Source organism: Balaenoptera musculus, chromosome 10 (assembly GCF_009873245.2).
Source record: "Balaenoptera musculus isolate JJ_BM4_2016_0621 chromosome 10, mBalMus1.pri.v3, whole genome shotgun sequence".
Taxonomy (NCBI): Eukaryota; Metazoa; Chordata; class Mammalia; order Artiodactyla; family Balaenopteridae; genus Balaenoptera; species Balaenoptera musculus.
In genome coordinates this window covers 84,326,852-84,354,211 of record NC_045794.1, presented here as the reverse complement: position 1 = coordinate 84,354,211, position 27,360 = coordinate 84,326,852, and the positions used below count along the sequence as shown (strand labels likewise).

The window sequence follows — 27,360 nt, the reverse complement described above, 5'->3', positions numbered from 1 at the left end:
AACTACGCTTTTTATTTTTAAGAAATGTTAAAGTAATTGGTAATTCTCAGTCTAAAGTATTTTTCTGAGACACTGTAGCAATAAAGTTACTAGGAATAACATGAAAAAAGTATATTTTCTTTTTCTTTTTTTTTGAAGAAAAGTATATTTTCCACGTAACTTGCCAGTATGGCATAGTGAGAGTAAGCATGGTATAGAGCACCCATGGGCTTTGGAGTCAAATAGACCTGGAGAACCTTGAGCCATCCATTTATTAGTAAGTGCCTATTTCCCTATATCCTTACCAATATAGATTTCTGGATCTTTTTTCAGTTTTGTTTCACAGGTGAAAAAAAACCCCAGTATCTTAGTATAGTTTTAGTTAAAACTTCTTCTAACACGAATGAGGTTGAAATCCTTTTCATATCTGTAAATGCAATTTCCTGTTCTCCAAACTATGAAGGTACTTTTTTTGTCTATTAAAAATGGACAGGGACTTCCCTGGTGGCGCAGTGGTTAAGAATCTGTCTGCCAATGCAGGGGACATGGGTCCGAGCCCTGGTCCAGGAAGATCCCACATGCTGCGGAGCAACTAAGCCCGTGCGCCACAACTATTGAGCCTGCGCTCTAGAGGCTGCGAGCCACAACTACTGAGCCTGCAAGCCACAACTACTGAAGTCTGCGCGCCTAGAGCCCGTGCTCCTCAGCAAGAGAAGCCACCGCCATGAGAAGCCCGCACACCACAATGAAGAGTAGTCCCTGCTCGCCGCAACTAGAGAAAGCCTGCGTGCAGCAACAAAGACCCAACACAGCCAAAAAAAAAGGACAGACCTCAGGAAAGCTATTTACCATTTTACATGGGCATCATCTTCAGACACCTCACATTCTAATTCCACTCTGTCCCCACAGTACGCTCTTGTATCTTCCAGCTGTTTGGTCACTAAAACTGGAGGCTCTAGTGTGAAAAAAAGGAAAATCAGAATCATTAAATGTCCAAAAACCTGCCTTGTGACCCAGGGTTTGTTCACAGATGAAAAACCAACAATAAGAAAGTATCATCCATCATAGAGCCATGGTTAGATGGTGGTAGGTAGTAGGTAGGTTTTTTATGATTTTTTCATGGCAAAATAAATAGCTGGCAACCCTGGGTAAGTTTTTCCAATTTTCTAAGAACTCTTCAAATCAAATAAATTATTGTTTTAGAGAGCAGACACATTGTATCAGATATCCTTCTTTTGGCAAATAAGATACCAGATGGTAGGCATTTCTGGGGAAGGAGAACCTATAACACTAAAATTCTCTACTTCTGGTTCTAGACGGATGATAGAGATTGCAGAATTGTCTTTTTACAAAACTTTTTAATTGAAGTATAGTTGATGTTCAAGATTACAGAGCTGCCTTAATCATAGGTCCTCATAAAGAAAATAAGTGATTCATGGCTTCATTGACACCCTCCAGCTCTTTCACAATGTCTTAGTAAATGATGGTCTTCAGTGATCTCAGTGCCAACGATTGATGCCCTTTACTAATGAAGCTGTTTCAAGGGAAATCTATTTGTGATCAGCTGAGTGTGTTAAATGGTTATCCAGTAGACTTTATTGGGTTTCAGAAGTTATCACGAGAACAATTATATGGCAAAATACTGCTTGCTTGAGCCAAAACTACAAGGCACTTTTACTCAGCAGTTTTTTTCTCCCCATGGCTTTTCTAGTCTTCAACAAACCTGAAGATTAATTAGGATACACAATAACTGCCAGTACAGAGAGGCTTTAATCCAGAGCCAGTCTAACACCCAAGATAAACCATCTCTAGAGGTACTACCGTCTCTGCTCTGGAGCTCAAAAGCTCACTTCATCATTTCCATTTTGATTATTACCCCTGAGAGAAGGAGAGCTGTTGGCTCTTGCTGGCTACAGTAAGGAATTTCACTTTACCTCTCACAAAGAGCTCAGTGGAGCATTTGTCTTCACCAGCTGTCACATAATACTCTGAATCATCTGTTAGCACACAGTTATTGATAAACATGATTCTTTCACATCCTTTATGTTCAAAGATGTATCTGTTTTAAACAGAAGGAAGATAAACAGAGTCCGTGAACTTGATTTTATTCTTCTCTTTATTGCCAGCAAATTTGGCTTATAATTCGGTAATATTTGAAAGTCAGAAATAGTAATTTTGATCTGCAATTTATGTAGCCATGTCTTACATAGTTTAATAAACATCAAACATGAAACCAATTTCTATCTTTATAACACGTAATGTAACACATATGCATATTTACACATAATATTTGTCATTTTCTTTTATGTATGTTTTTCATTTCAAATATAAATCAGTACTCACATATTTGCCAATGAACCTATTGTTGGAAAATAGGGTTGGCTAAGATTTTTAACTCTGTACATTTTAAAAAATGAGCAATTCATCTACTTTATAGAGGGACAGAGACGATCTTTTTCATTGATTCATTGATTTCACTCCTTGCTAGCCCAGTGAGACAGATTTTATTGGGTGAATAAATGATTATACAATTTAAGCAATAATATGAACTTAACCATTAACATAGATGGTGAATTCTATAGAATGTGATATTCTCTTAAATGAGCTTAAGAACTAGTGTTATCATATCACAGTTACTATCTACTAAGAAAGAAGTTGAGTGTTTGGAAACAAAAACCTGAAATCTAAGAAGATTGCAAAATTTGATTATCTGTGACCTAGATTATGGATGGGTATATTAGGGCATCATAACGGACTAAAGAAAAAGTTCTCATTTGGGAAATTCTCAACTTGAAGACTTCAAGAACAAAACACTAAGCAACAATTTTCTAGATAAAGATAACCAAGTAAAGTTATGTTTTTGGTAAATTCAGGCTGCCTTCAAGAGATTTTTACCAGATATAAACATTATTATCACAAAGTCACTCTGAGAGCATGACCACATTAAGAAATTGGAATCCACCTAATTGTACCACAGAAGTGACAGATATTCAGGATTAAAGTCTTTTATAAATATGCAAGTGGCTCCTGTTAAGTTACAAAATATATATTGGAGTTGAAAATCTCTCAGACTGAGAAGGATCTCTGTAAAGTAGTTTCATAATAGACTAGCGATACCATCAGATATCGGGGATTAGTCTGTTTCCTTCATTTGGGAAAGGGCCAAAAAACAATAAAACACAGGCTTTAGATGCTACTCTGGAAAAACAAAAGTTATCTAATTATAAGGTGTGATTCCCAGCTGGTATATCAAATATAGATTTCAATTTTTTTCAAAATTTGATTTTAAAAATACTGGGAGAAGTTTGGCAATGCTCTGAAGTAATCACATATAACCTACAGTGACACAAATCCATAGTTAGGAATCACTTGAAATAGTTTGTATAGGATTAAAACATAAAACAGGGTTTAATTTATATAGTACTATAATTTTGATGGTTCCAAAATACATGAAAAGTTTTTGCTGTCCCTCTATATGATTTTGTATCATACAGGTATAACTAAAAAGTGCTTTTAGGCATAGAAAATTAAGTCAAATTACTCTTTGATTTGTATAGTTACCATTGATTATTCACAAATTCCACTTACTTTGTACTGGGTCGAATTTCTTGACCATTTTTATACCATTTCACCTCCAACTTTGGATCCGCCAGTTCCACAGCAAATCTTACCCTGCCTCCTTTATCAACCTGATATGCAGGATCGAGAATTTTTGCAAAAGCTGGAAGAGAGAAGAAGCAAAACTATGTTCACATGCATATACTATGAATTTAAATAGTCAATATATGTATGAGAACCTAAAGCTAAATAAAAAATTGAGACTGAAGAAGAAAGAATTAGGAACCTTCCAAATTATCCCTTATATTTTAGGAGTCTGCATCGATTTATAAACAATAAGATGGTTTAAAAATGTAAAGAGAATCCACATGCTTTTGGAAGAAACATAAGAAAAGAATTATTGAAGAGGCTTCAAAAATGATTACCTTCATTCTTCAGGGAATGTATGATATAAAGTATCCAAATGAAATTTGGACTTGAAGAACATGCTCATTCTCCTAATATGATTATTATCAGGATCATTGGGATTATCTGTGTACATCTATGTCACAGTTTTTTATCATATAATTTATGAGATACTTTCGATGACTCGTGAGCTTAAATGGAATGCCTTTGACTGACTGAAATAGTAGGCTTATCAAAGTTTTTGTACTGTGGAAACTTGCCCAAATATTGGCATGTTTAAACACTTGCGTAACCATATCGGGTGTGAGAAGTGAATTCCCCATGCCTCATCAAATGGGTGGAAGAATATAACAGTAAAACAAAGAAACAGAGAATCTACTCTGCCTAAATAAGAATCAGGAATTTGAGAGTGAGGGGGAGATGCAGAGGCTGGAGAAAGGGGCCGCTGAGAAATTCCCAGTAACAGCGGGAATGTTTAATATTCCATTATATAATACATTGTATGTGTCACTGTAATGCACCTTCTGTTACCTTAAACCTTCAGCAGCTGTCTGCTACCCGCTTAGCCTGTGCGATGTGCGGGGCAGTAAACTACTTCACCTGAAGTCAAGTTAACGAAGAGAAGAGTAACCCCTGCAGATTCCACCCCAACTAGTCCGTCCCCAAACCCAGTAGGAAATAGCAAGGATTAAGATCTGCCCCAGGGGTGCTCACCTGCGCTCTTCTTCTCCACTCTGCGCATGCGCTTGAGCCGCCTAAGCATCCCGCGCAGGTCGGTGATGCCGTATTGGAAGGCGATCTTCTCGTACTCGCTGGGTTTCGCATTCTTCAGCAGCTCCCACACGTCCACCTCAGGTACTTCCTCCTGCTGCTTCACCTCCCTAACCGGGGAGAACCATTGCCTAGTTTAATAGCTGCCCACTGGCCCTTAAAGACAAGGAAGGTCGGAGTATGGCACCGATTTTTCGGGTCAGTGCTACAAGCTCTGTTTAAAGCTTGAGTCCTTAAAGCCGAGGGGAAAGTGTACTTTGCCTGAAGTCTCAGGGAAACTTCCAGATAGTCAAAGATCAGATACGTGCACTTATATTAACGCTCTCGTTTATCCTAGTTAAAAACACAATATTAGGGGGAGAGGAGGATACCAGGAAATATCCTTAAGATATTTTTACTTATTTTCAACTTGCAAGTCTAAATAGGAGGTGAGATTTTAAGGAACTTAAATGTTTTCATCTAGGATATCGGTATTGAAATAAGGATTAAGAACTAGAAGATTTTAGGTGTTGGTCTGTGAAAGAACAATGCTCTCTTTCTACCTTCATTGGCGTGCATACCCTAGCTCTATATGGAGATGGTACAAATACAGTATTTCAAATCTTCGGATTTTGCAAATAGCATTTTTCCTACCATGTTAGTAAATGTGTACATTAACCATTTTTGCTGTTTGTTAATACAAAAAACATTTGAAACTGTGACTAAGCGTTTGTTTTTTGTTTTGGTTTTGGTTTGGTTGTTTTTCATATGGTTTTTGTGTATACATAATTCTTTTTAAGAGAAAACTATTTTTTTCTAAATTGTCAGAGTAAAAAAAGAGAATGAGATCCAGAAATCTCTCGTATTTCATCTTAAAGTATTGTCTTGAACTTTTTTGGAAGCAGGTTGGGTATGAATCATGAAAATATAAATGTGAAACTGTAAAGCAAGTCATTAAGCGTTCCATGAACAAGGCGAAAGTAATTTCTTAGCGTAATTATCAAAATTATAACTCTAAATTTTGATCACTGGCAAAAGAACATATAAAGAACATATATAACTAATATATATACACACATATATATGATTTAAAGTACATACACTTGTCTGTATTTTAAAACCAAAAAATGAAACAAAACTCAGGAATAAACACTTTTAGGGAAAGAGACAGTATAAATGCAAAATATAATTCAAATTGATTTCCTTCACTAGCTAAGTAGTCCTAATTTTGTTTAAGCTTAGTTGACTCTTTTTATCAACTAAGGTTAATTTGGAAATGTTATAGTGACTGCTTACTGTGAATAATGCTGGTTTGGATATGATTTTTCCAGGAAAACTGGTCAACACATCTTAAACATCAGTGTGAAAACAGATTCATGCTATCATGTTAGCAAATAATGAGTTGCATATGTTTGCATTGTCCAATTAATTACACCTGCTTCAGAATTTCTTGAGGAAAGACTGGGTTGCAATCATAGGGAAGGGGAGGAGAATATAAATATGAACATAGAGTTTAGGGTGGCATTAGGCAAGGATGACTTCTGCATATCTAATTTCCACTGTTGTGTAAGTCTTTTGCCCAGTAGAGGATGCTGAGGTAAATCTGGGACATGGAAGGAAGTGAGAGGTCATTGGTCCATCAGTAACCTTTGTGGGAAGGACTAGCAACACCATTAGGAAAATGTGCCTCTTAAAGACTCAAGACACAACTAGTATCTTCATTTCACTGAAATGGTAATTACACCCTCTATTAACATGGGGAAATTGAAAAGCTTAAGAAAATTGTCCTGAAGTTGAAATATTGGTAATAATTTGCCTGATCTACTATATCTACTGCCTGAAAGCAGTCTAAATTTCAAATATAACATTTAAATATTTTGTAGGAAGTCTTGGAGAATTGCAATTAAAATGTGTATGTGTGTATATATGTATATATTCTCTGTGGGTCTTTCCTCAATCCACTTTATTATTGCTCTATTTTTGTCACATTAGCCTGAGTTCCCACATTGTAAAATTATGCCATACTACATTGTGTTCAATTTGTATCTCAACCAAGAAGAATTACATACACATTTCAAGTGTCCTCCTGACATTGATGAAAAGATTTAAAGATATCAAACTAGATTAAAATAGATAACAAGAGGCACAAATCAAACACTGAGATATACCTAGATGAATGAGGTGAATGTTCATATGAGGAAGCCAGTAATAAAGATCATCACTTTCAGTGTGTTTCTTGAGTCACTTTTGTTGGTAGATTCATAAAACCAATCATCCTCACCATTTTTTTCTCATTAAAACACCAAAATACACCCCACTCTACTACGACCTTAATCCTAATACAAACACCAATGACCTCTTGCCTCTTCCTTCTTCCTTTCCTCTCCATCACTTCACTGAATCCCAAATTGCAAGGAGATGGATTCATTATTTTGTACTGGAACGTGAGGTCAAGGCTGCCATCTGTAGCATCTCCTTTACTCATTCAGAATGCATCTATACTTACTGTGGTAGCTGCACATGACCCTATCTGCATGGCTACATTAAGCTTCAGTAGGGAGAAAAAGCCAAATTTTTATAGGCACTACTGATTCCTTTCCAAGCATGGGGATAGACCTATATAACAGTTACAGTACTTCCATCTACATCGAAATTTCTATAACTTGACACTCCTAGTGAAATATAAAGCAGTTATAGAAATTTTATGTAGAATAAACTTTTAACTATTTATATAGGTCAAGTCCCATAACAAGATACTGCCCAAAAGACTGTCTGTCATTTATCTAATGTCTATTTGAAATAGGCTGACTTTGTTCAGGGCAGGGAGATCTTTCGTTGTATAAAGATGTTGGTTGTAATGATATTTATACTCATACGGATTTTGCCACAGACTCTTGGAGGAGTAGAAATGGTAACCACATGTCATTACCACAATGAAAACACATGCAATTCACAAATTAGTAGGAAAACACAATGATTTCTAAAGTTATACTGGTGCACTAGTATATAGTATATTAAATGAATATAGTCTTATGATAACAATAATCTAATTATGAGTCAAAATAATAATTAGAGGATGTAAAGAAAATGAGAACTGGAGACATGTTGACTGCCCATTTTTTTCTAGTAATTTTTTTTTCTAGTAATTTTTTTTTCTTTAGTCATTTTGACCATTAATTAGATTTCTTTTACTCTGCAAACTACTGGCAGAACTAGTCTGTTCTTTTTTCTTTCTTTTTCCTTTTAATCAGACTTGGCACCTAATAATCTACTGTATTACATTTTTATTGATTGTGTGTGTGTGTGTATGTGTATGTGTATTTTGTCACTTTACTAATATAAATTCTTCAAGGGAAAATGTCACATCTTGGGGGGAAGTGGATATTTATTTGACACCTGTACTAGCCAGGCCTTTTACGTTTAACTTAATTCTCACAATAATTCTCTTAAGTAGTTTTATTCTCCACATTTACAGATGTGGAAAACAAGTCTCAGGGAGGACATATAATTTGACCAAAGTCATGCACAGTAATTAGTAAATGGGAGAGTTGAGACTCAAATCCATGTTTTAACCACTACCTTTTCCTTTCCACAAATATGTATCTATCTCTTTCTACGTGCCAAGTGCTGGAAGGCACTGGATTTCTTTTCCTCACATCACCTACTATTATATTCTACACAAAGAGAGCATTTAGTATTTTCCTGGTTGAGTAAATGCAGGAAAAAAACCCCCAAAAAACAAAAAACCTCTCTTGTCTTCCTAAAGTTTCAATTTGTGCTATAAATGTCCGAGGCGCCAACTTCTGAGGCAGATTCAGAGTGGCGTTTCTTATGTGGAGTCACAGGAAATGTGCTGACTCAGAAAAGGGAAACTTGGATTTAGGTCCCTGCCCTTCCTCTAACTAGCTGTGTGACTTGGGGTAAGTCACTCAACATCTCTGGTCTTTGGTTTCTCACCTGTAGAACAGGAAGAGTGAGCCTCGCTTAAGGTCAATTCATATACTATTGCTTTAAATACATCTGGGGAATTAATAAATATTATTGAGACTAATGATTATTTGAAGTATCCAGAGAAGGAAAAATGTTTTTGATTCTGCCAAAGTCTATTGATTGGCTAATATCCATTTGATTATTAATAAATGGCACCTGTTAATATTTCTGTTCTCAACCTAAATGTTTAGAGCTGGGGGTGAATTTTTCATTCACAGGGACTTGAATAAAGCCATCCAACTAAACTGAGAATGAACACAAGCCCATTTATTACTATTTGTAATTTGTTTTGAAGCATTTCTATCTATACTTACGATTTTTTAGTAACCATAGAAAGCAGTAAATATAATAAAAAGTGAATCTAAAATGCTAAATGAAAACATATCAATATTATATATCATTAATTTAGAATTATAGTTTTACTGTTTATTCACAAGTTTGGTAGATAAACACAATCCCAGCAAAAGTCATTTTCTTTTTGTTGCTTCTGTGCTATAGTAAATATCTAGATATGTATATCTTTATATATAACATATATATAATATAGTATATTTATGATTATGTATATGCATATTTATGGGCAGAAATTCTATAAAATGGTTGTATACTAAATATCCATAATGAAAATCTATAAATTTTATTGCCGGAGAGTACAAAGTTAAGGGAGTGTGAGTGATAATACTAAACACATCTCCATTTTACTACTATATTTTATCTCGTCTAAAAATGCACATTTTTGGACATTTTAAACATCTCTGAAATAAGGATGTACCTTATAGTCAATAGTATGTCATAATAAACAATTTGGAGCAATTTTTTTCATTGCTTAGTGATTTATAAAATACAGGTATATATTAACATGAATGGTGTCTTAGATTTGATGAAATATAGTAAATCACCAATACTATGTTAAAATATATATATATATATATATATATATACTTGCTGAGACTTCTACCAAAAGACTTCTACCAAAATTTTGAAATTGATTTTTCAGTCAAATATCAAAAGCAGAAGAATGGAGGCTTTATTTATTCAATCATGACAAGGAATCATGATTGAAATAACAGAAATCATGAGAGAAATAAAAAGTATTCACGTATTTAAGTCTCTGTCTCAGTTTTCAGATTTCCTCATCCCCTTCTAAGAAAGTATGTGAAGACTCATGAAACATTTAAAAAGAAAGTAAAAGCATCAGCTAAAATCTTTAACAGATTAGTATGCAGTTGTTTCTCTGTCTCTTTCTTAGTCAACGCTGTTATAGTATTCCATAAGCAAAACGCATTTTAAGAAATGAGAAATTCTTTGAAAAACATCTACTTTAAACTTGACTCCTCTGAGTGGGTATCTAAAAGATTTCCAGGCCAAAGCGCCTCACTCCATCACTGGATTCTCACCTACGTTTCAGGAGACCACTAAAGTCAAGTTCCCCTGCATCCTCTTGACCTTCTCCACTGTCATTAACAAAAGAAAAGCAAATCCGGGTTTAATGCTGAGACACATACACAACAGTTTCCCCCAAACACTCTACATATAACGTATATGCAATTTTGTACTAGCACACAAGTCACAGGACTAAACCAACACAAACACTTTCTTTTCACACAAGTGACATTTTAAGTTTTGGAGAATGTACTTGTGGAAAAGTAAACATGAGGAGCTTGTGTTACTCTACGATTTCGGAAGGCACATTTTTGTAGATTGCATATATAGAACTGCTTGGATTTGTGTTCAAACAGAGGAACACAAATGCGCTTAAGCCAAGCAACACAAAGTACTTTGTTTTTGCAAGTTGGGGGCGCTGGAAACATACCTGTGTAAAAAGCAAAGGACTTTTGCTGATCTCTGTTATTCATGTCAGACAGAGATTGGCTTGGAGGACGAAGTGTACCAGTGTCAAATATATAAGTACCAAACTTATATTTAAAGGTAACCTCTTTGTGTCCATCAATAGATTAATCAGATAATGTGATACCAACATAACAAAAATGGAGCTAGTGCAGAGCTTTTTAAAAGATGCATTCCTTTCTCTTTTAAAGAGAAAGGATTATAAGCTTTTCATTTTCTTATTAATATTTATACCTTTTAAAATGTATTTTCCAAAAATTTGTCTTGGAATTGTTGAGCCCTTTACTAGGAGTTTTTAAAAGTGCTTTCCTATAGAGAAATGCATCTTAATTTAGGCATGCAGCCACCTTCATGATTTCATGTAAATTCTAAATATAACAGAAGTTATGGAACTGACATTTAAATGGCACTACATATTTACTTACGTGTTTAATTTTTTAATGAAGATTTTGTTTCCTGCTCTTTTACAAATGTTAGTTATGGTTTCTAAGAAAAGAGTCTGTGGGTTTAAAAACAGCGTGTATAACACGTAAGTTATAAGAATTGAGCTCAAATCGTGTGTTTTCAAAATTTCTCTAATAGCACATATTTGGAGAAGACCTTTTGACATAAACACATTTCTATTCTCTTAAAGCCCAAAACTTAGTAGATTACGTCTTCCTCTCTTAAAATAGGCTTATACATAAGATGAATGTAGTTTTAGATCTATGCATTTGCTGAACGTGGGGTGACGGGAAGGTAAGAGATTTTGAAAGTTATGACTTAAAAAAATACAATTGACTGATCAGGAAGTATTAAATATCTTTTAAAAGTAATTACAATTTTCATTTGTTCATAATTTAGGAGGGAACTATGACTTTTATTAACAGACTAAATCGTTGTTTTATGCTAGTTTCAGATGACTTTCCTTATTCAACAACACTGTTATGCGGATTCTGTCTTAAGAAGAACAAAACATTTGCTCTCATGAATGAATTTTTATTTTGGAAGAATTAAGTACAGAGCATAAAATAATGGCAGGAAAAGGCTAGTCACATTTCTCATAGGCTAGAAAATTCTTTTCATTTTTCTTCTTTGACCCCCTGATATTTCAGCCTTGGCAGTTGCAAAATAAATCAATTAAGTATCTATATTTTGCCTTTCTACAATGTTCTTTATTCCAGCAGACTCAGTGGTCTTTCATTTAGGATAATTCCACATTTAAATAGCGCTAACTTCAGTAAGTAGCTACTTAATTGCAGTTTCCTGGGCACATGGTTTAATTGCTCCATACGTGATTTCTAGATAAAAGGCAATATAAGTTTTCTGATATCACTTAACTGATGCTGTATGAGATGTGTATTGTTATAATCTTTGTGGGCCATTTGGTAGAAAATAATACAATTAAGGAAGAAGCCTCATAGACCCGTAAAATGGGAGCTTCCTATAACAAGAATAGTCTGAAAAATGATCAGCATATACACGAGTTGGCATATTAAACCCACAGCTTCTCTTGAACACTAACTTTTGAATATTTAGCATGTTTGACTTCAGTGAAAAGAGTTGATCTCATTTGGAATATAGAGTGTGGAGGAAGGGAAAGTGCGTTTTGAAAATCTTCCACTTTCATGTGATACAAAAGCTACCTAGATTCCCCTTTTGAAGTTACCTTCTCTTGAAAGCAGATCTGATGTCAATGCTTGGGGTAGTCCCAGTAGATTCTTTGAAAGGAAAGAAAACAGTAAAATAAATACCCATTAAGAAGGCAGTTTTGTGTTCAGTTCCTTTCCCCGCTGTGGGGATTCTTCAGATGGAAGGGATGCCAGGTGAGGGGGGGATGGCTCTCCTCCCAGCGGGTGAGCTGCGGAGGTATCACACCTCACCCCCCCTGGCACGGAATCAATGAAGGGATTTAGTAGGAGTTACCGTATCCAGTTGTCATTCCACCTGTCTGCCCATTAGAGTCACCTGAGGAGCTTAAAAAATGTCAGCTTCTTGATCTCCCTGCTGGAGATTTTGATTCACCAGATCAGGGATGGGCTCCCGGAAATCAATATTCTGAAAACGCCCCTCAGGTGATTCTCAGAGATGCCTGGCCAGGTTGAAGAAGCAGCGCTCAGGACCAAATTCCCACTTAATACAGAAATCTCGACAGCACCACCACCCATGGTCACCCAGCCTCTGCTTGACAACTCTCGGACTGGGACCCTCACAACCTTCTGTTGTGTCTCTATATAGCTTTAAGGAAAGAGCTTGTGCTAATGTGAAGACAAAATTCACCTTCTCTTAATTTCCACCTTTTGATTCTAATCTGCCTAAACACTTCTCGAGGACATGGATAATGGCCTTTTCCTTCTGTGTGACAGCCCTTCCCCTATTTACAATGAGTCATAAATGCCTGGCCTCCTTCACCTACATATTCAAGCTGAATGGGGCATAGTTCCTGGATTCTTCATCTTCCCAGCTACCCTGCTCCAGGAGGGATCCCAGTGGAGGTATGGTACCCATGGCCAAAGGCATTACTTCAAATGTGGAACAAGTAGCATGTTACAGAGAGTGGTATCACTTCCTAAACCTAGATCCTATAACACTTGTAATGCTCTGGTTTTAAATTACCTCAGCTTTGTCTTTTGTAGCTACATCACACTTCGGATTCATTTTAAGTTTATGATGTTTGCTGCCAAGTCAACTTTCCCTTTGTATACTTATCAAAGTATTGTCTTTTCCCCTATGTACATACATATCTTTAATTTATTCCTACTAAATTCACTCTTGGCAGTACACAGAACATATAGATGGAGAACTTCCATATCTGACATCAGTCCTTATAAGAGAAATCCTCCCTTCTACCTGGGTATCCTAGCATCTTCATCCCATATTAACTTATCCCCAAACCTGAGTGGGAATAAGAGGACCAAATGAAACAGGTACATTCAGTAGCAGCAAAAAAAGTCATTGGCCCTTATCTGAGAGATTGAATAGCATGGATAGCATGGATAAGAGATATTTACAATAAATTCCTCCAAATTCTGTTTTAAAATTGTCTCATGACAATTTAATTCAGCAAGCTTGCTGAGACTACCACAATCAGAAACACACACAGTTTTAAAGGAAACTTTATTTCCAAAATCTCATACTAATAAATGGCCTTATTCTCCTCTATCCTCTCATACCTCATAAACAAAAAAAAATTAAACTTATCCAGACTAGAAGTCTCTCTTACCATGTACTTCAAGATCGAAGGAACAGCTGTCAAACTTATCCTTATAGGTGACCTCGCATCTGTAGTTTCCTGCATAGTTCTCTTTGGCCTGGATGATCTGCATCTCAAATGTGTACACCTGCAATGAAATGTATCCGGACATATTTCAGCCCTACCTTGCCGACAGAAAGAGGCCATCACATTGCAGTTATTTCCCCAGTTCCTCAGCATTGGCTTAAAGACGTGTCTGTATCTGGGGATTCCGGTACAATGTTCTCAGTATGGGAGGGGTCAATGCAATGCTCTGAAGCCCCTGGAGACAGCAGGGCAACCACACTGGAGTGTAAACACTAGAAATGGGAACTCCAGCAGATGTTCTGGGACTGAAGTCTGTCAAAGATGAACCGAAAATGACCTTTTACGCACACAGAGGAATGAGCTGGCTGAGCCCCTGCGGCAGGAGGTCAGGGTCATACCCGACTGTGCCTTTCGAAGGTTTCCTTCAGCTGGAGGTGCTTCCCAGCTTTGCTGGCCAGGTCCATCCATTTCCCTTTGAACCATTTGATAGTGGGCTTTCTAAGAAGATCTTCGGCCTTGACTTTGGCTATAAAGGTGATATTTTCACCTAGGAAAAAAGCACAAGTAATTCAGACTGTGGTTTTAAAATTGCCGTTTGTTTTGCTCTTGGATGGAAGGAGTTAGACAGGAATACACGGCATAGCCTATGATGTGACTGGCACTGCTGGAATTGAACAATGAAAGGGCCCTGATTTTTTTTTTTGAGTACCCTAGTTCTTAGGATACTCTAACTGCTTCTGCTTTTGAGGTTTATGGAGCAGAAAAAGAGCAATGGGGAAATCAGTGGAAATAATTTTTGTTTGGAATTCAAGCAAAAGTAATATGTATAAAATAACATATACAGGCATACCTCATTTTATTGCACTTTGCTTTATTGCACTTTGAAGATAGTGAGTTTTCTTTTTTTTTTTAATTTCTGAATTTTATTTTATTTATTTTTTATACAGCAGATTCTTATTAGTTATCTATTTTATACATATTAGTGTATATATGTCAATCCCCATCTCCCAAATTCATCTCACCACCACCCCTCCACTTTCCCCCCTTGGTGTCCATATGTTTGTTCTCTACATCTGTGTCTCTATTTCTGCCTTGCAAACCAGTTCATCTGTACCATTTTTCTAGATTCCACATATATGCATTAATATACGATATTTGTTTTTCTCTTTCTGATTTACTTCACTCTGTATGAGTCTCTATGCCCATCCACGTATCTACAAATAACCCAATTTCATTCCTTTTTATGGCTGAGTTATATTCCATTGTATATATGTACCAGATCTTCTTTATCCATTCGTCTGTCGATGGGCATTTAGGTTGCTTCCATGACCTGGCTATTGTAAATAGTGCTACAATGAACATTGGGGTGCATGTGTCTTTTTGAATTATGGTTTTCTCTGGGTATATGCCCAGTAGTGGGATTGCTGGGTCATATGCTAATTCTATTTTTAGTTTTCTAAGGAACCTCCATACTGTTCTCCATAGTGGCTTTATCAATTTACATTCCCACCAATAGTGCAAGAGGGTTCCCTTTTCTCCACACCCTCTCCAGCATTTGTTGTTTGTAGATTTTCTGATGATGCCCATTCTAACCGGTGTGAGGTGATGTTGAGCAGCTTTTCATGTGTCTCTTGGCCATCTGTATGTCTTCTTTGGAGAGATGTCTATTTTTGATTGGGTTGTTTGTTTTTTTAATCTTGAGCTGCATGAGCTGTTTATATATTTTGGAGATTAATCCCTTGTCGGTCACTTCATTTGCTTATAAATTGAAGGTTTGTGGCAACCCTGCATCAGGCAAGTCTACTGGTGTCATTTTTTCCAACAGTATTTGCTCACTTCATGTTTCTGTGTCACATTTTGGTGATTATTGCAATATTTCAAACTTTTTCATTATTATTGTATTTGTTATGGTGGTCTGTGATCAGTGATCTTTGATGTTACTATTACAAAAAGATTACAACTCACTGAAGGCCTCAGGTAACGGTTAGAATTTTTTAGCAATGAAGTATCTTTAATTAAGGTATGTACATTATTTTTTAGACACAACACTATTGCATACTTAATAGACTATAGTATAGTGTAAGCATAACTTTTGTATGCACTAGGAGACCAGAAAATTCTTGGGACTCGTTTTAGTATGATATTTGCTTTATTGTGGTGGTCTGGAACCAAATCCACAGTATCTTCAAGGTATGCATAAATATGAAAAAAATGAAATAAAAAAATTGGAAAACACACACAATATACATATATATGTATACATATATATGTATGTATATATATTATATATATAATATATATATACACACATAGATTTTTTCCATCCTTATTAGGCAAGATAATGACAAGTCTGGAATCATAAGAATATGACTAAATGAAACTGATCTTTTTGACGTAAACACTCCTTTTTTTTTTTTAGTTATTTCTGAGATATACATTTTAAAGTAATAACTAGAATTATGACTTATAACATTATACCAGAATATATAAGATTTTTGGAATTTTCATGTAATGTCTGAAACATTTATATTAACATATTTCCATACAAATAACCCAAAGAAAGTTTAGTATTAGTTGTTTTTTTTGTTTGTTTGTTTTTATACTGCAGGTTCTAATTAGTCATCAATTTTATACACATCAGTGTAGACATGTCAATCCCAATCGCCCAATTCAGTACACCACCATCCCCACCCCACAGCGGTTTTCCCCGCTTGGTGTCCATACGTTTGTTCTCTACATCTGTGTCTCAACTTCTGCCCTGCAAACCAGTTCATCTGTACCACTTTTCTAGGTTCCACATACATGCATTAATATACAATATTTGTTTTTCTCTTTCTGACTTACTTCACTCTGTATGACAGTCTCTAGATCCATCCACGTCTCAACAAATGACTCAATTTCGTTCCTTTTTATGGCTGAGTAATATTCCATTGTATATATGTACCAGATCTTCTTTATCCATTCGTCTGTCGATGGGCATTTAGGTTGCTTCCATGACCTGGCTATTGTAAATAGTGCTACAATGAACATTGGGGTGCATGTGTCTTTTTGAATTATGGTTTTCTCCGGGTATATGCCCAGGAGTGGGACTGCTGGATCATATGGTAATTCTATTTGTAGTTTTTTAAGGAACCTCCATACTGTTCTCCATAGTGGCTGTATCAATTTACGTTCCCACCAACAGTGCAAGAGGGTTCCCTTTTCTCCACACCCTCTTCAGCATTTGTTGTTTGTAGATTTTCTGATGATGCCCATTCTAACTGGTGTGAGGTGATACCTCATTGTAGTTTTGATTTGCATTTCTCTAATAATTAGTGATGTTGAGCAGCTTTTCATGTGCTTCTTGGCCATCTGTATGTCTTCTTTGGAGAAATGTCTATTTAGGTCTTCTGCCCATTTTTGGATTGGGTTGTTCTTTTCTTTAATATTGAGCTGCATGAGCTGTTTATATATTTTGGAGATTAATCCTTTGTCTGTTGATTCCTTTGCGAATATTTTCTCCCATTCTGAGGGTTGTCTTTATGTCTTGTTAATGGTTTCCTTTGCTGTGCAAAAGCTTTGAAGTTTCATTAGGTCCCATTTGTTTATTTTTGTTTTTATTTCCATTACCCTAGGAGGTGGATCAAAAAAGATCTTGCTATGATTTATGTCAAAGAGTGTTCTTCCTATGTTTTCCTCTAAGAGTTTTATAGTGTCTGGTCTTACATTTAGGTCTTTAATCCATTTTGAGTTTATTTTTGTGTATGGTGTTAGGGAGTGTTCTAATTTCATACTTTTACATGTAGCTGTCCAGTTTTCCCAGCACCACTTATTGAAGAGGCTCTCTTTTCTCCATTATATATCTTTGCCTCCTTTAGCATAGATTAGTTGACCATAGGTGCGTGGGTTTATCTCTGGGCTTTCTATCTTGTTCCATTCATCTATGTTTCTGTTTTTGTGCCACTACCATATTGTATTGATTACTGTAGCTTCGTAGTATAGTCTGATGTCAGGGAGTCTGATTCCTCCAACTCCGTCTTTTCCCCTCAAGACTGCTTTGGGTATTCGGGGTCTTTTGTGTCTCCATACAAATTTTGAGATGATTTGTTCTAGTTCCATAAAAAATGTCATTGGTAATTTGATAGGGATTGCATTGAATCTGTAAATTGCTTTGGGTAGTATAGTAATGTTCACAATATTGATTCTTCCAATCCAAGAACATGGTATATCTCTCCATCTGTTGGTATCATCTTTAATTTCTTTCATCAGTGTCTTATAGTTTTCTGCATACAGGTCTTTTGTTTCCCTAGGTAGGTTTATTCCTAGGTATTTTATTCTTTTTGTTGCAATGGTAAATGGGAGTGTTTCCAAAATTTCTGTTTCAGATTTTTCATCATTAGTGTATAGGAATGCAAGAGATTTCTGTGCATTAATTTTGTATCCTGCAACTTTACCAAATTCATTGATTAGCTCTAGTACTTTTCTGGTGGCATTTTTAGGATTCTCTATGTATAGTATCATGCCATCTGCAAACAGTGACAGTTTTACTTCTTCTTTTCCAATTTGTATTCCTTTTATTTCTTTTTCTTCTCTGATTGCCATGGCTAGGACTTCCAAAACTATGTTGAATAATAGTGGTGAGAATGGACATCCTTGTCTCATTCCTGCTCTTAGAGGAAATGCTTTCAGTTTTTCACCATTGAGAATGATGTTTGCTGTGGGTTTGTCATATATGGTCTTTATTATGTTGAGGTAGGTTCCCTCTATGCGCACTTTCTCGAGAGTTTTTATCATAACTGGGTGTTGAATTTTGTCAAAAGCTTTTTCTGCATCTATTGAGATGATCATATGGTTTTTATTCTTCAATTTGTTAATATGGTGCATCACATTGATTGATTTGCGTATATTGAAGAATCCTTGCATCCCTGGGATAAATCCCACTTGATCGTGGTGTATGATCCTTTTAATGTGTTGTTGGATTCTGTTTGCTAGTATTTTGTTGAGGATTTTTGCATCTATATTCATCAGTGATATTGGTCTGTAATTTTCTTTTTTTGTAATATCTTTGTCTGGTTTTGGTATGAGGGTGATGATGGCCTCATAGAATGAGTTTGGGAGTGTTCCTTCCTCTGCAATTTTTTGGAAGAGTTGGAGAAGGATGGTGTTAGCTCTTCTCTAAATGTTTGATAGAATTCACCTATGAAGCCATCTGGTCCTAGACTTTTGTTTGTTGGAAGATTTTTAATCACTGTCTCAATTTCATTACTTGTGATTCGTCTGTTCATATTTTCTATTTCTTCCTGGTTCAGTCTTGGAAGGTTATACCTTTCTAAGAATTTGTCCATTTCTTCCAGGTTGTCCATTTTATTGGCGTAGAGTTCCTTGTAGTAGTCTCTTAGGATGCTTTGTATTTCTGCAGTGTCTGTTGTAACTTCTCCTTTTACATTTCTAATTATATTGATTTGAGTCCTCTCCCTCTTTTTCTTGATGAGTCTGGCTAATGGTTTGTCAATTCTGTTTATCTTCTCAAAGAACCAGCTTTTAGTTTTATTGATGTTTGCAATTGTTTTCTTTGTTTCTATTTCATTTATTTCTGCTCTGATCTTTATGATTTCTTTCCTTCTGCTAACTTTGGGTTTTGTTTGTTCTTCTTTCTCTAGTTCCTTTAGGTGTAAGGTTAGATTGTTTACTTGAGATTTTTCGCGTTTCTTGAGGTAGGCTTGTATAGCTATAAACTTCCCTCGTAGAACTGCTTCTACTGCATCCCACAGGTTTTGGATCATCGTGTTTTCATTGACATTTCTCTCTAGGTATTTTTTGATTTCCTCTTTGATTTCTTCAGTGATCTCTTGGTTATTTAGTAATGTATTGTTTAGCCTCCATATGTTTGTGCTTTTTACATTTTTTCCCTGTAATTCATTTCTAATCTCATAGCATTGTGGTCAGAAAAGATACTTGATATGATTTCAATTTTCTTAAACTTACTGAGGCTTGATGTGTGGCACAAGATGTGATCTATCCTGAAGAATGTTCCATGTGTACTTGAGAAGAAAGTCTAATCTGCTGTTTTTGGATGGAATGTCCTATAAATATCAATTAAATCTATTTGGTCTATTGTGTCATTTAAAGCTTCTGTTTCCTTATTTATTTTCACTTTGGATGATCTGTCCACTGGTGTAAGTGAGGTGTTAAAGTCCCCCACTATTATTGTGTTACTTTCGATTTCCTCTTTTACAGCTGTTAGCAGTTGCCTTATGTATTGAGGTGCTCCTATGTTGGGTGCATATATATTTATAATTGTTATATCTTCTTGGATTGATCCCTTGATCATTATGTAGTGTCCTTCCTTGTCTCTTGTAACATTCTTTATTTTAAAGTCTATTTTATCTGATATGAGTCTTGCTACTCCAGCTTTCTTTTGATTTCCATTTGCCTGGAATATCTTTTTTCCATCCCCTCAGTTTCAGTCTGTATGTGTCCCTAGGTCTGAAGTGGGTCTCTTGTAGACAGCATATATATGGGTCTTGTTTTCGTATCCATTCAGCAAGCCTGTGTCTTTTGGTTGGAGCATTTAATCCATTGACGTTTAAGGTAATTATCGATATGTATGTTCCTATGACCATTTTCTTAATTGTTTTGGGTTTGTTTTTGTAGATCCTTTTCTTCTCTTGTGTTTCCCACTTAGAGAAGTTCCTTTAACATTTGTTGTAGAGCTGGTTTGGTGGTGCTGAATTCTCTTAGCCTTTGCTTGTCTGTAAAGTTTTTGATTTCTCCATTGAATCTGAATGAGATGCTTGCCTGGTAGAGTAATCTTGGTTGTAGGTTCTTCCCTTTCATCACTTTAAGTATATCATTCCACTCCCTTCTGGCTTGTAGAGTTTCTGCTGAGAAATCAGCTGTTAACCTTATGGGAGTTCCCATGTATGTTATTTGTCGTTTTTCCCTCGCTGCTTTCAATAATTTTTCTTTGTCTTTAATTTTTGTCAATTTGATTACTATGTGTCTTGGCGTGTTTCTCCTTGGGTTTATCCTGTATGGGACTCGCTGTGCTTCCTGCACTTGGGTGGCTGTTTCCTTTCCCATGTTAGGGAAGTTTTCGACTATAATCTCTTCAAATATTTTCTCGGGTCCTTTCTCTGTCTCTTCTTCTTCTGGGACCCCTATAATGCAAATGTTGTTGCATTTAATGTTGTCCCAGAGGTCTCTTAGGCTGTCTTCATTCCTTTTCATTCTTTTTTCTTTATTCTGTTCTGCAGCAGTGAATTCCACCATCTGTCTTCCAGGTCAATTATCCGTTCTTCTGCCCCAGTTATTCTGCTATTGATTCCTTGTAGTGTAGTTTTCATTTCAGTTATTGTATTGTTCATCTCTGTTTGTTTGTTCTTTAATTCTTCTAGGTCTTTGTTAAACATTTCTTGCATCTTCTCGATCTTTGCCTCCATTGTTTTTCCGAGGTCCTGGATCATCTTCACTATCGTTATTCTGAATTCTTTTTCTGGAAGATTGCCTATCTCCACTTCATTTAGTTGTTTTTCTGGGGTTTTATCTTGTTCCTTCATCTGGTACATAACCCTTTGAGTTTTCATCTTGTCTGTCTTACTGTGAATGTGGTTTTTGTTCCACAGGCTGCAGGATTATAGTTCTTCTTGCTTCTGCTCTCTGCCCTCTGGTGGATGAGGCTATCAAGAGGCTTGATGGGAGGGACTGGTGGTAGGTAGAGCTGACTGTTGCTCTGGTGGGCAGAGCTCAGTAAAACTTTAATCCACTTGACTGCTGATGGGTGGGGCTGGGTTCCCTCCCTGTTGTTTGTTTGGCCTGAGGCAACCCAACACTGGAGTCTACCTGGGTTCTTTGGTGGGGCTAATGACAGACTCCGGGGAGGGCTCACGCCAAGGAGTACTTCCCAGAACTTCTGCTGTCAGTGTCCTTGTCCCCCTGGTGAGCCACAGCCACCTCCCCCGCCTCTGCAGGAGACCCTCCAACACTAGCAGGTAGGTCTGGTTCAGTCTCCCCTGGGGTCACTGCTCCTTCCCCTGGGTTCCAATGCACTCACTACTTTGTGTGTGCCCTCCAAGAGTGGAGTCTCTGTTTCCACCAGTCCTGTTGAAGTCCTGCAATCAATTCCCACTAGCCTTCAAAGTCTGATTCTCTAGGAATTCCTCCTCCTGTTGCCAGACCCCCAGGTTGGGAAGCCTGACGTGGGGCTCAGAACCTTCACTCCAGTGGGTGGACTTCTGTGGTATAAGTGTTCTCCAGTCTGTGAGTCACCCACCCAGCAGTTATGGGATTTGATTTTACTGTTATTGCGCCCCTTCTACTGTCTCATTGTGGCTTCTCCTTTGTCTTTGGATGTGGGGTATCTTTCTTGGTGAGTTCCAGTGTCCTCCTGTCGATGATTGTCCAGCAGCTAGTTGTGATTCTGGTGTTCTTGCAAGAGGGAGTGAGAGCATGTCCTTCTACTCTGCCATCTTTTTGAGTTTATTTTTTCAACACTCCTGTTTGTATTGACTCATTAGACTCAAAGGATTAGCCCAGTGGCCATCCTAGCATTTTGGTGTCTTGCAGAAACACGAGGGGAGCAAACAGTTTGATTCACATCCAGTGTGCTTCTACATTCTAGACCTGAAAGATGTAATTTTCAGACTGTAGTCAGCTGTGTGTTCATTTGCATAATATTTGGTAAGTGTCAAAGACTAGTTCTGATTACAATATGTTCCTTATAAAAATTCATTTAGTTAAAATTCCTGGACCCCCTGGTCATTCTCTGGCTTACCACCTTGTTTATTTCCTTCATGGCACTTGTGATGGCTTTTGTGATGATCTGTTTTTTTAAATTTCTTCTTGTTTGCTCCTCCCATTAAGACTGTAAATTCTGAGTGATCACATATTTTACTCAGTGTTCAGCACAGTTTCTAAAACAGGAGGTGTGTAATCGATACGTTTCAAATGGATATATCCAAAGTTGAGCCATCTGTCTGACCAGCTTTCTCTGAGATACTACATTTCATGATCCAGCATGTCTGCAGATTTATAATCATCTTATGGAATGAGGTGTGTTGAAATGGCAGCAAACACTGGTTCTGAGCTTTAAGATGTACCAGGTACTGTTCAAAGTACTTCACAGGTGGTATTATCCCCATTTTACAGATGAGGAAACTGATTTGAACCTACCCTGGCTCCAGGGTCCAGTCACTCAACTACTACGTGTACGGGTTACTGAAATGAAAGCTGTCACTCACTTTTTCAGGTTATAAAAAGCAGGATTTAGTACATAATACAATAGAATATTTTTCAGCCATAAAAAGGAATGAAGTGCTGATTCATGCCACAACTTGGATAGACCGTGAAAACATTATGCTAAGTGAAAGAAGCCAGACATAAAAGGTCATATATTATTGTGTGATTCCATTTATATTAAATATCCAGAATAGGGAAATTCTTAGAGACAGAGCAGATTAGTGGTTGCCAGGGGTTGGAGGGAGAATGAGGGATAACTCTCAATGGGATACAAGGTTTCTTTTTGGGGTGATGAACATATTTGGGAACTTGGTTGCACAACATTGAGCGTACTAATAGCTACTGATTATTCACTTTGAAACGGTTAATTTTATGTTATGTGAATTTCATCTTTATTTGAAAAAAAACCCAGGATTTAATGCTTGGCACTCACCAACTTTCACTGTTCCACCTTGAGGCTTTTCCACGAACAGGGTGGACAGCTGATTGTTGGCATTCTGCTTATCCTGCTCCTCCCCTGCTGGTGATTCGCCAACAGACCATTCTAATGAGCAGAAAGGAGGAAAAGGATCATTTCAGGGCCAGGTTCTTCCAGGGCAGACTTACCTGGGTTTGTTGTTCTTGTCAACGCTGAAGCTTCTCTTTGTCTAATTAACCTGGATAAATATAACATCTTTCTTTCTATCCACCTCCCTGACAGCCATCAGTAGAGAGTGACAGATTCGCATTCTTACAGGGATATCTCTTCCACGATGGGATCAAGGAACATTTTCTAATTCCTAGAAATAGCAAAACTTTTCAGGAAGGTTGTTACTCTTTCCTGGCAGCCAAGTTTCCTTTGTTTCCCAATCCTGCCTCTCCCCTGATAAATAATGTTGGGCAGGCTACGAAAGCAGGACTCTCATTGTTTTTCCAGATGACCGGCTATAAGGCCATGTCTATACAACATCTGAGTTGGAAAAGACTAAAGGGATGGATCAGTTTGCAGCTCAAGTGGGAAAGGTCAAACAAGCCTGGCCTTGAATTTCTAGATGCCTCGCTGTTGTATGACTAGATAATTCTATCAGGGTTGTATAGATGTGGCCATAGTTTGACAAGTAACAGATCATGACCTGCAGGCACAGATTTCAAGAATTCTAGGAGCGTCTTGAAAGGGAAGGAAAAAACTAGAAAAACAGAAAGAAAAATAAACTCTTTGAGGCTTTCCCATGAAGACAGACAAGCTAGAAATGAAGTTTATTTTGCATTTTCTAGTTTGCACTCCAGGTGCTTAGAAGGTATTAATCAGCAGTCAACTCCAATGAAGAGGGTAGGAGAGAGAACGGTAGAAAGTTCCCCTGTCTCTGAGAACTGAATGAAGAGAAGTTCCGTTTTAGCCACTTAATAACTGGAAAAAAAATGCGTGGGTTGCCAACTCTCAACCTGTTAATGTTCCTTGAAAAGGAGGAAATGTAGATTTAGTTATTTTAGTTCCCATGTATCAATCATGCTTAGTATTTCTATTCATAGGCCATCATTTTCACAATGAAGTTAGGCAATGTAGTCACGTGATTACACAATTTTTTAAAATACCCAAATTGATGTTAAAATTTTATGTTGTGTGTAATTGTAATATTCATAAGTAATAGCAAATAGTGGCCATTAATGTTTGGAACAAGAGGACAAGGATTTTTTTTGTTTTGTTCATTTCTATATCTGCGTCTGCAAAAATGTCTGGCCCATAAGACTCCCATAGCAGGATCATAGTAGGCCCTCAAAAAAATTTGTTGAATGAATAAATGAACGAATAAATAAATAACAATCCAGAATTGTGGCCCCATGCAGAATTTGGAGGTGTTCTTTCAACTGTATGTAAATTTCCATAAAAATATGAATTATTATCTAATGTCGATACATCCCAGGAATGGCGATTTAAAAAGTCTCTTCATCTCTGTGTATTTGCCAAATGTTAAAAATGATAGTGAGGGCTTCCCTGGTGGCGCAGTGGTTGAGAGTCTGCCTGCCGATGCAGGGGACACGGGTTCGAGCCCTGGTCTGGGGGGATCCCACATGCCGCGGAGCGACTGGGCCCGTGAGCCACAATTACTGAGTCTGCGCGTCTGGAGCCTGTGCTCCGCAACAAGAGAGGCCGCGATAGTGAGAGCCCCGCGCACCGTGATGAAGAGTGGCCCCCGCTTGCCGCAACTGGAGAGAGCCCTCGCACAGAAACGAAGACCCAACACAGCCATAAATAAATAAATAAATGAATAAAATTTAAAAAAAAAAAATGATAGTGATAATGAAACAAATGAACCTGTGGTATACGTGGCTAGATTCCTGAATTTATGTGTGTGTGTGTGTGTGCATCATGAAAAATTAATTGTTTCTCAATGCATTAGTTTTCTAGTCAGAGGAATGTAATAAGAGATTGCTATAAAAGCTACAAACTGAATAAAACCAAGATTAGAATCAAATACAGCTTCAAGAAATGAGATCATTAGTGATTACTATATTAGGATGGGGTCGGGACGCCTTGCTTCTGGCATGTGCTCACCTGAATCTTTTCTTTCCAGGGCCCGACTACCCGAACCTGAAAGGAAAGAGTGATTTGGATCATACAAGGGGGAGGGGGAGAAAATGGAGTGCTGACTTCAACCTTCTCGGATCCCCCAAATCCTGTCTCTTTTCATGATGGGGAGACAAAAAGCTAGAAGTTGGCTTGGATGGAAAATCAGTAGGGCTTTAATTTTGAAAACGTCTATAAAATGTATGTGTTTTATTTAAAAAACAATAATAAAATTTTTAAAAATCCAAATATCTAAAGAACAGGGGAAAAGAGTATATAGCTGGAAATGAAAGACATTTTTGCCCCTAAAATTTATACCCAAGAGTTACTACTTTTATTTATTTCACAAAGTACCTAGGGGCAGGACAGGAATAAAGACACAAAGAGAGCCTCTTTTTAAGAAGTTTCTCATGTTAAAAAAAAAAATTGCCATTGGGGCTTCCCTGGTGGCGCAGTGGTTGAGAATCTGCCTGCCAATGCTGGGCACACGGGTTCGAGCCCTGGTCTGGGAAGATCCCACATGCTGCGGAGCAACTGGGCCCGTGAGCCACAACTGCTGAGCCTGCGCGTCTGGAGCCTGTGCTCCGCAACAAGAGAGGCCGCGATAGTGAGAAGCCCGCGCACCGCGATGAAGAGGGGCCCCCACTTGCCGCAACTAGAGAAAGCCCTTGCACAGAAACGAATACCCAACACAGACATAAATAAATAAATTAATTAATTAAATTAAAAAAAAAATTGCCATTAAAGCCAACATTTTCCCTCTTTGGCACTGGCAAGATCTGAGTCCCCTGCTCTGAGCGTTGTTTCATCAAGGTGCTCTGTCGGTTCATTATCTTTACTGTCAATTAGTAATAAATTACAAAGTGGGGAAAGGGGTTGGAATCATCCTAACCTGGAGGCAGGGCACTAGGCGGGGAGGCTTCCTCTTCATCTGAAATAAGAAAGAGGAATAAAAAGTTAAGGAGAAAAGAACTTCATCCCGAGTATCCTGAGAAAAGAGAAATCTGCAAAAGAAGAAGAGAAACTACACAAAACACTCAACTGATTACTAAGCCTTAGAAGACTTTCCACCTGAAAGATTAAACTTCAGTGTTTAAGGCCAAAGAGAAAAATAAACAAATAAAAGGGTGAGAGAGTTGGGTAATCCCAATGAAAGTAGCTTTAAAAATGGTACTCTATGCAAACGTTTTATATAATTGTAAGCTAGGAAAAAAATTAATGCTAAAAATCTAACCTTGATAACATCAACAATGGAGGTGGTTTTCGAGTTCTTATTTTGTAGCCAAAGTCACTGACAGCATAATTCATATACCACATCCATTTGGACACAGACATAAAAGCATATGTTTTTATGTAATTTGAAAACTCAATACCCCCAGAAAACCTTATAATTAATTCCCCTTCTATATTTAGGTAACAAAAGTCAACATTAACTAGTATAAATCAATTTGTCATACTTACTAAGTTCACCAATAATTATTATAGGGACTTTATCTACTTTTTCCCAAGATTATATTGGTGTTGGCCGATATAATTTGAAAAACATTTACCAATTTGTAAAATATTTACAAATATTTTATATATGTGTAAAATATTTACCCATTTGTAAAATTCAAAATATGCCTTGTAGTGTTTGTGCACAGACACTGAATATTCCCTTTTCTAACATGTCTAAATTTCATAGTGTCTTACACTTTAGATGCTTAAATAGGTATTTGGTGTTATCTGAACCTCTGCTCCTTCCCTCCCAAAGCATGAAGACTAGTGTTAGTGTAAATAATAATAATCTTTGTATTTAAAATATTAGAAT

General features: G+C 37.0%; 1 protein-coding gene across 1 annotated transcript in view; it reads right to left on the bottom strand.

Moving 5' to 3' along the window:
• Positions 1-27,360, bottom strand: part of MYBPC1 (myosin binding protein C1) — a 94,557-nt gene that overhangs the window by 39,148 nt on the left and 28,049 nt on the right. Inside the window, 11 exon segments of the mRNA XM_036866505.1 lie at positions 829-934; positions 1,914-2,038; positions 3,568-3,700; positions 4,657-4,823; positions 10,080-10,136; positions 12,179-12,230; positions 13,733-13,850; positions 14,188-14,336; positions 23,439-23,549; positions 25,539-25,574; positions 26,443-26,481. Coding sequence (XP_036722400.1) covers positions 829-934; positions 1,914-2,038; positions 3,568-3,700; positions 4,657-4,823; positions 10,080-10,136; positions 12,179-12,230; positions 13,733-13,850; positions 14,188-14,336; positions 23,439-23,549; positions 25,539-25,574; positions 26,443-26,481 — 1,093 coding nt within the window.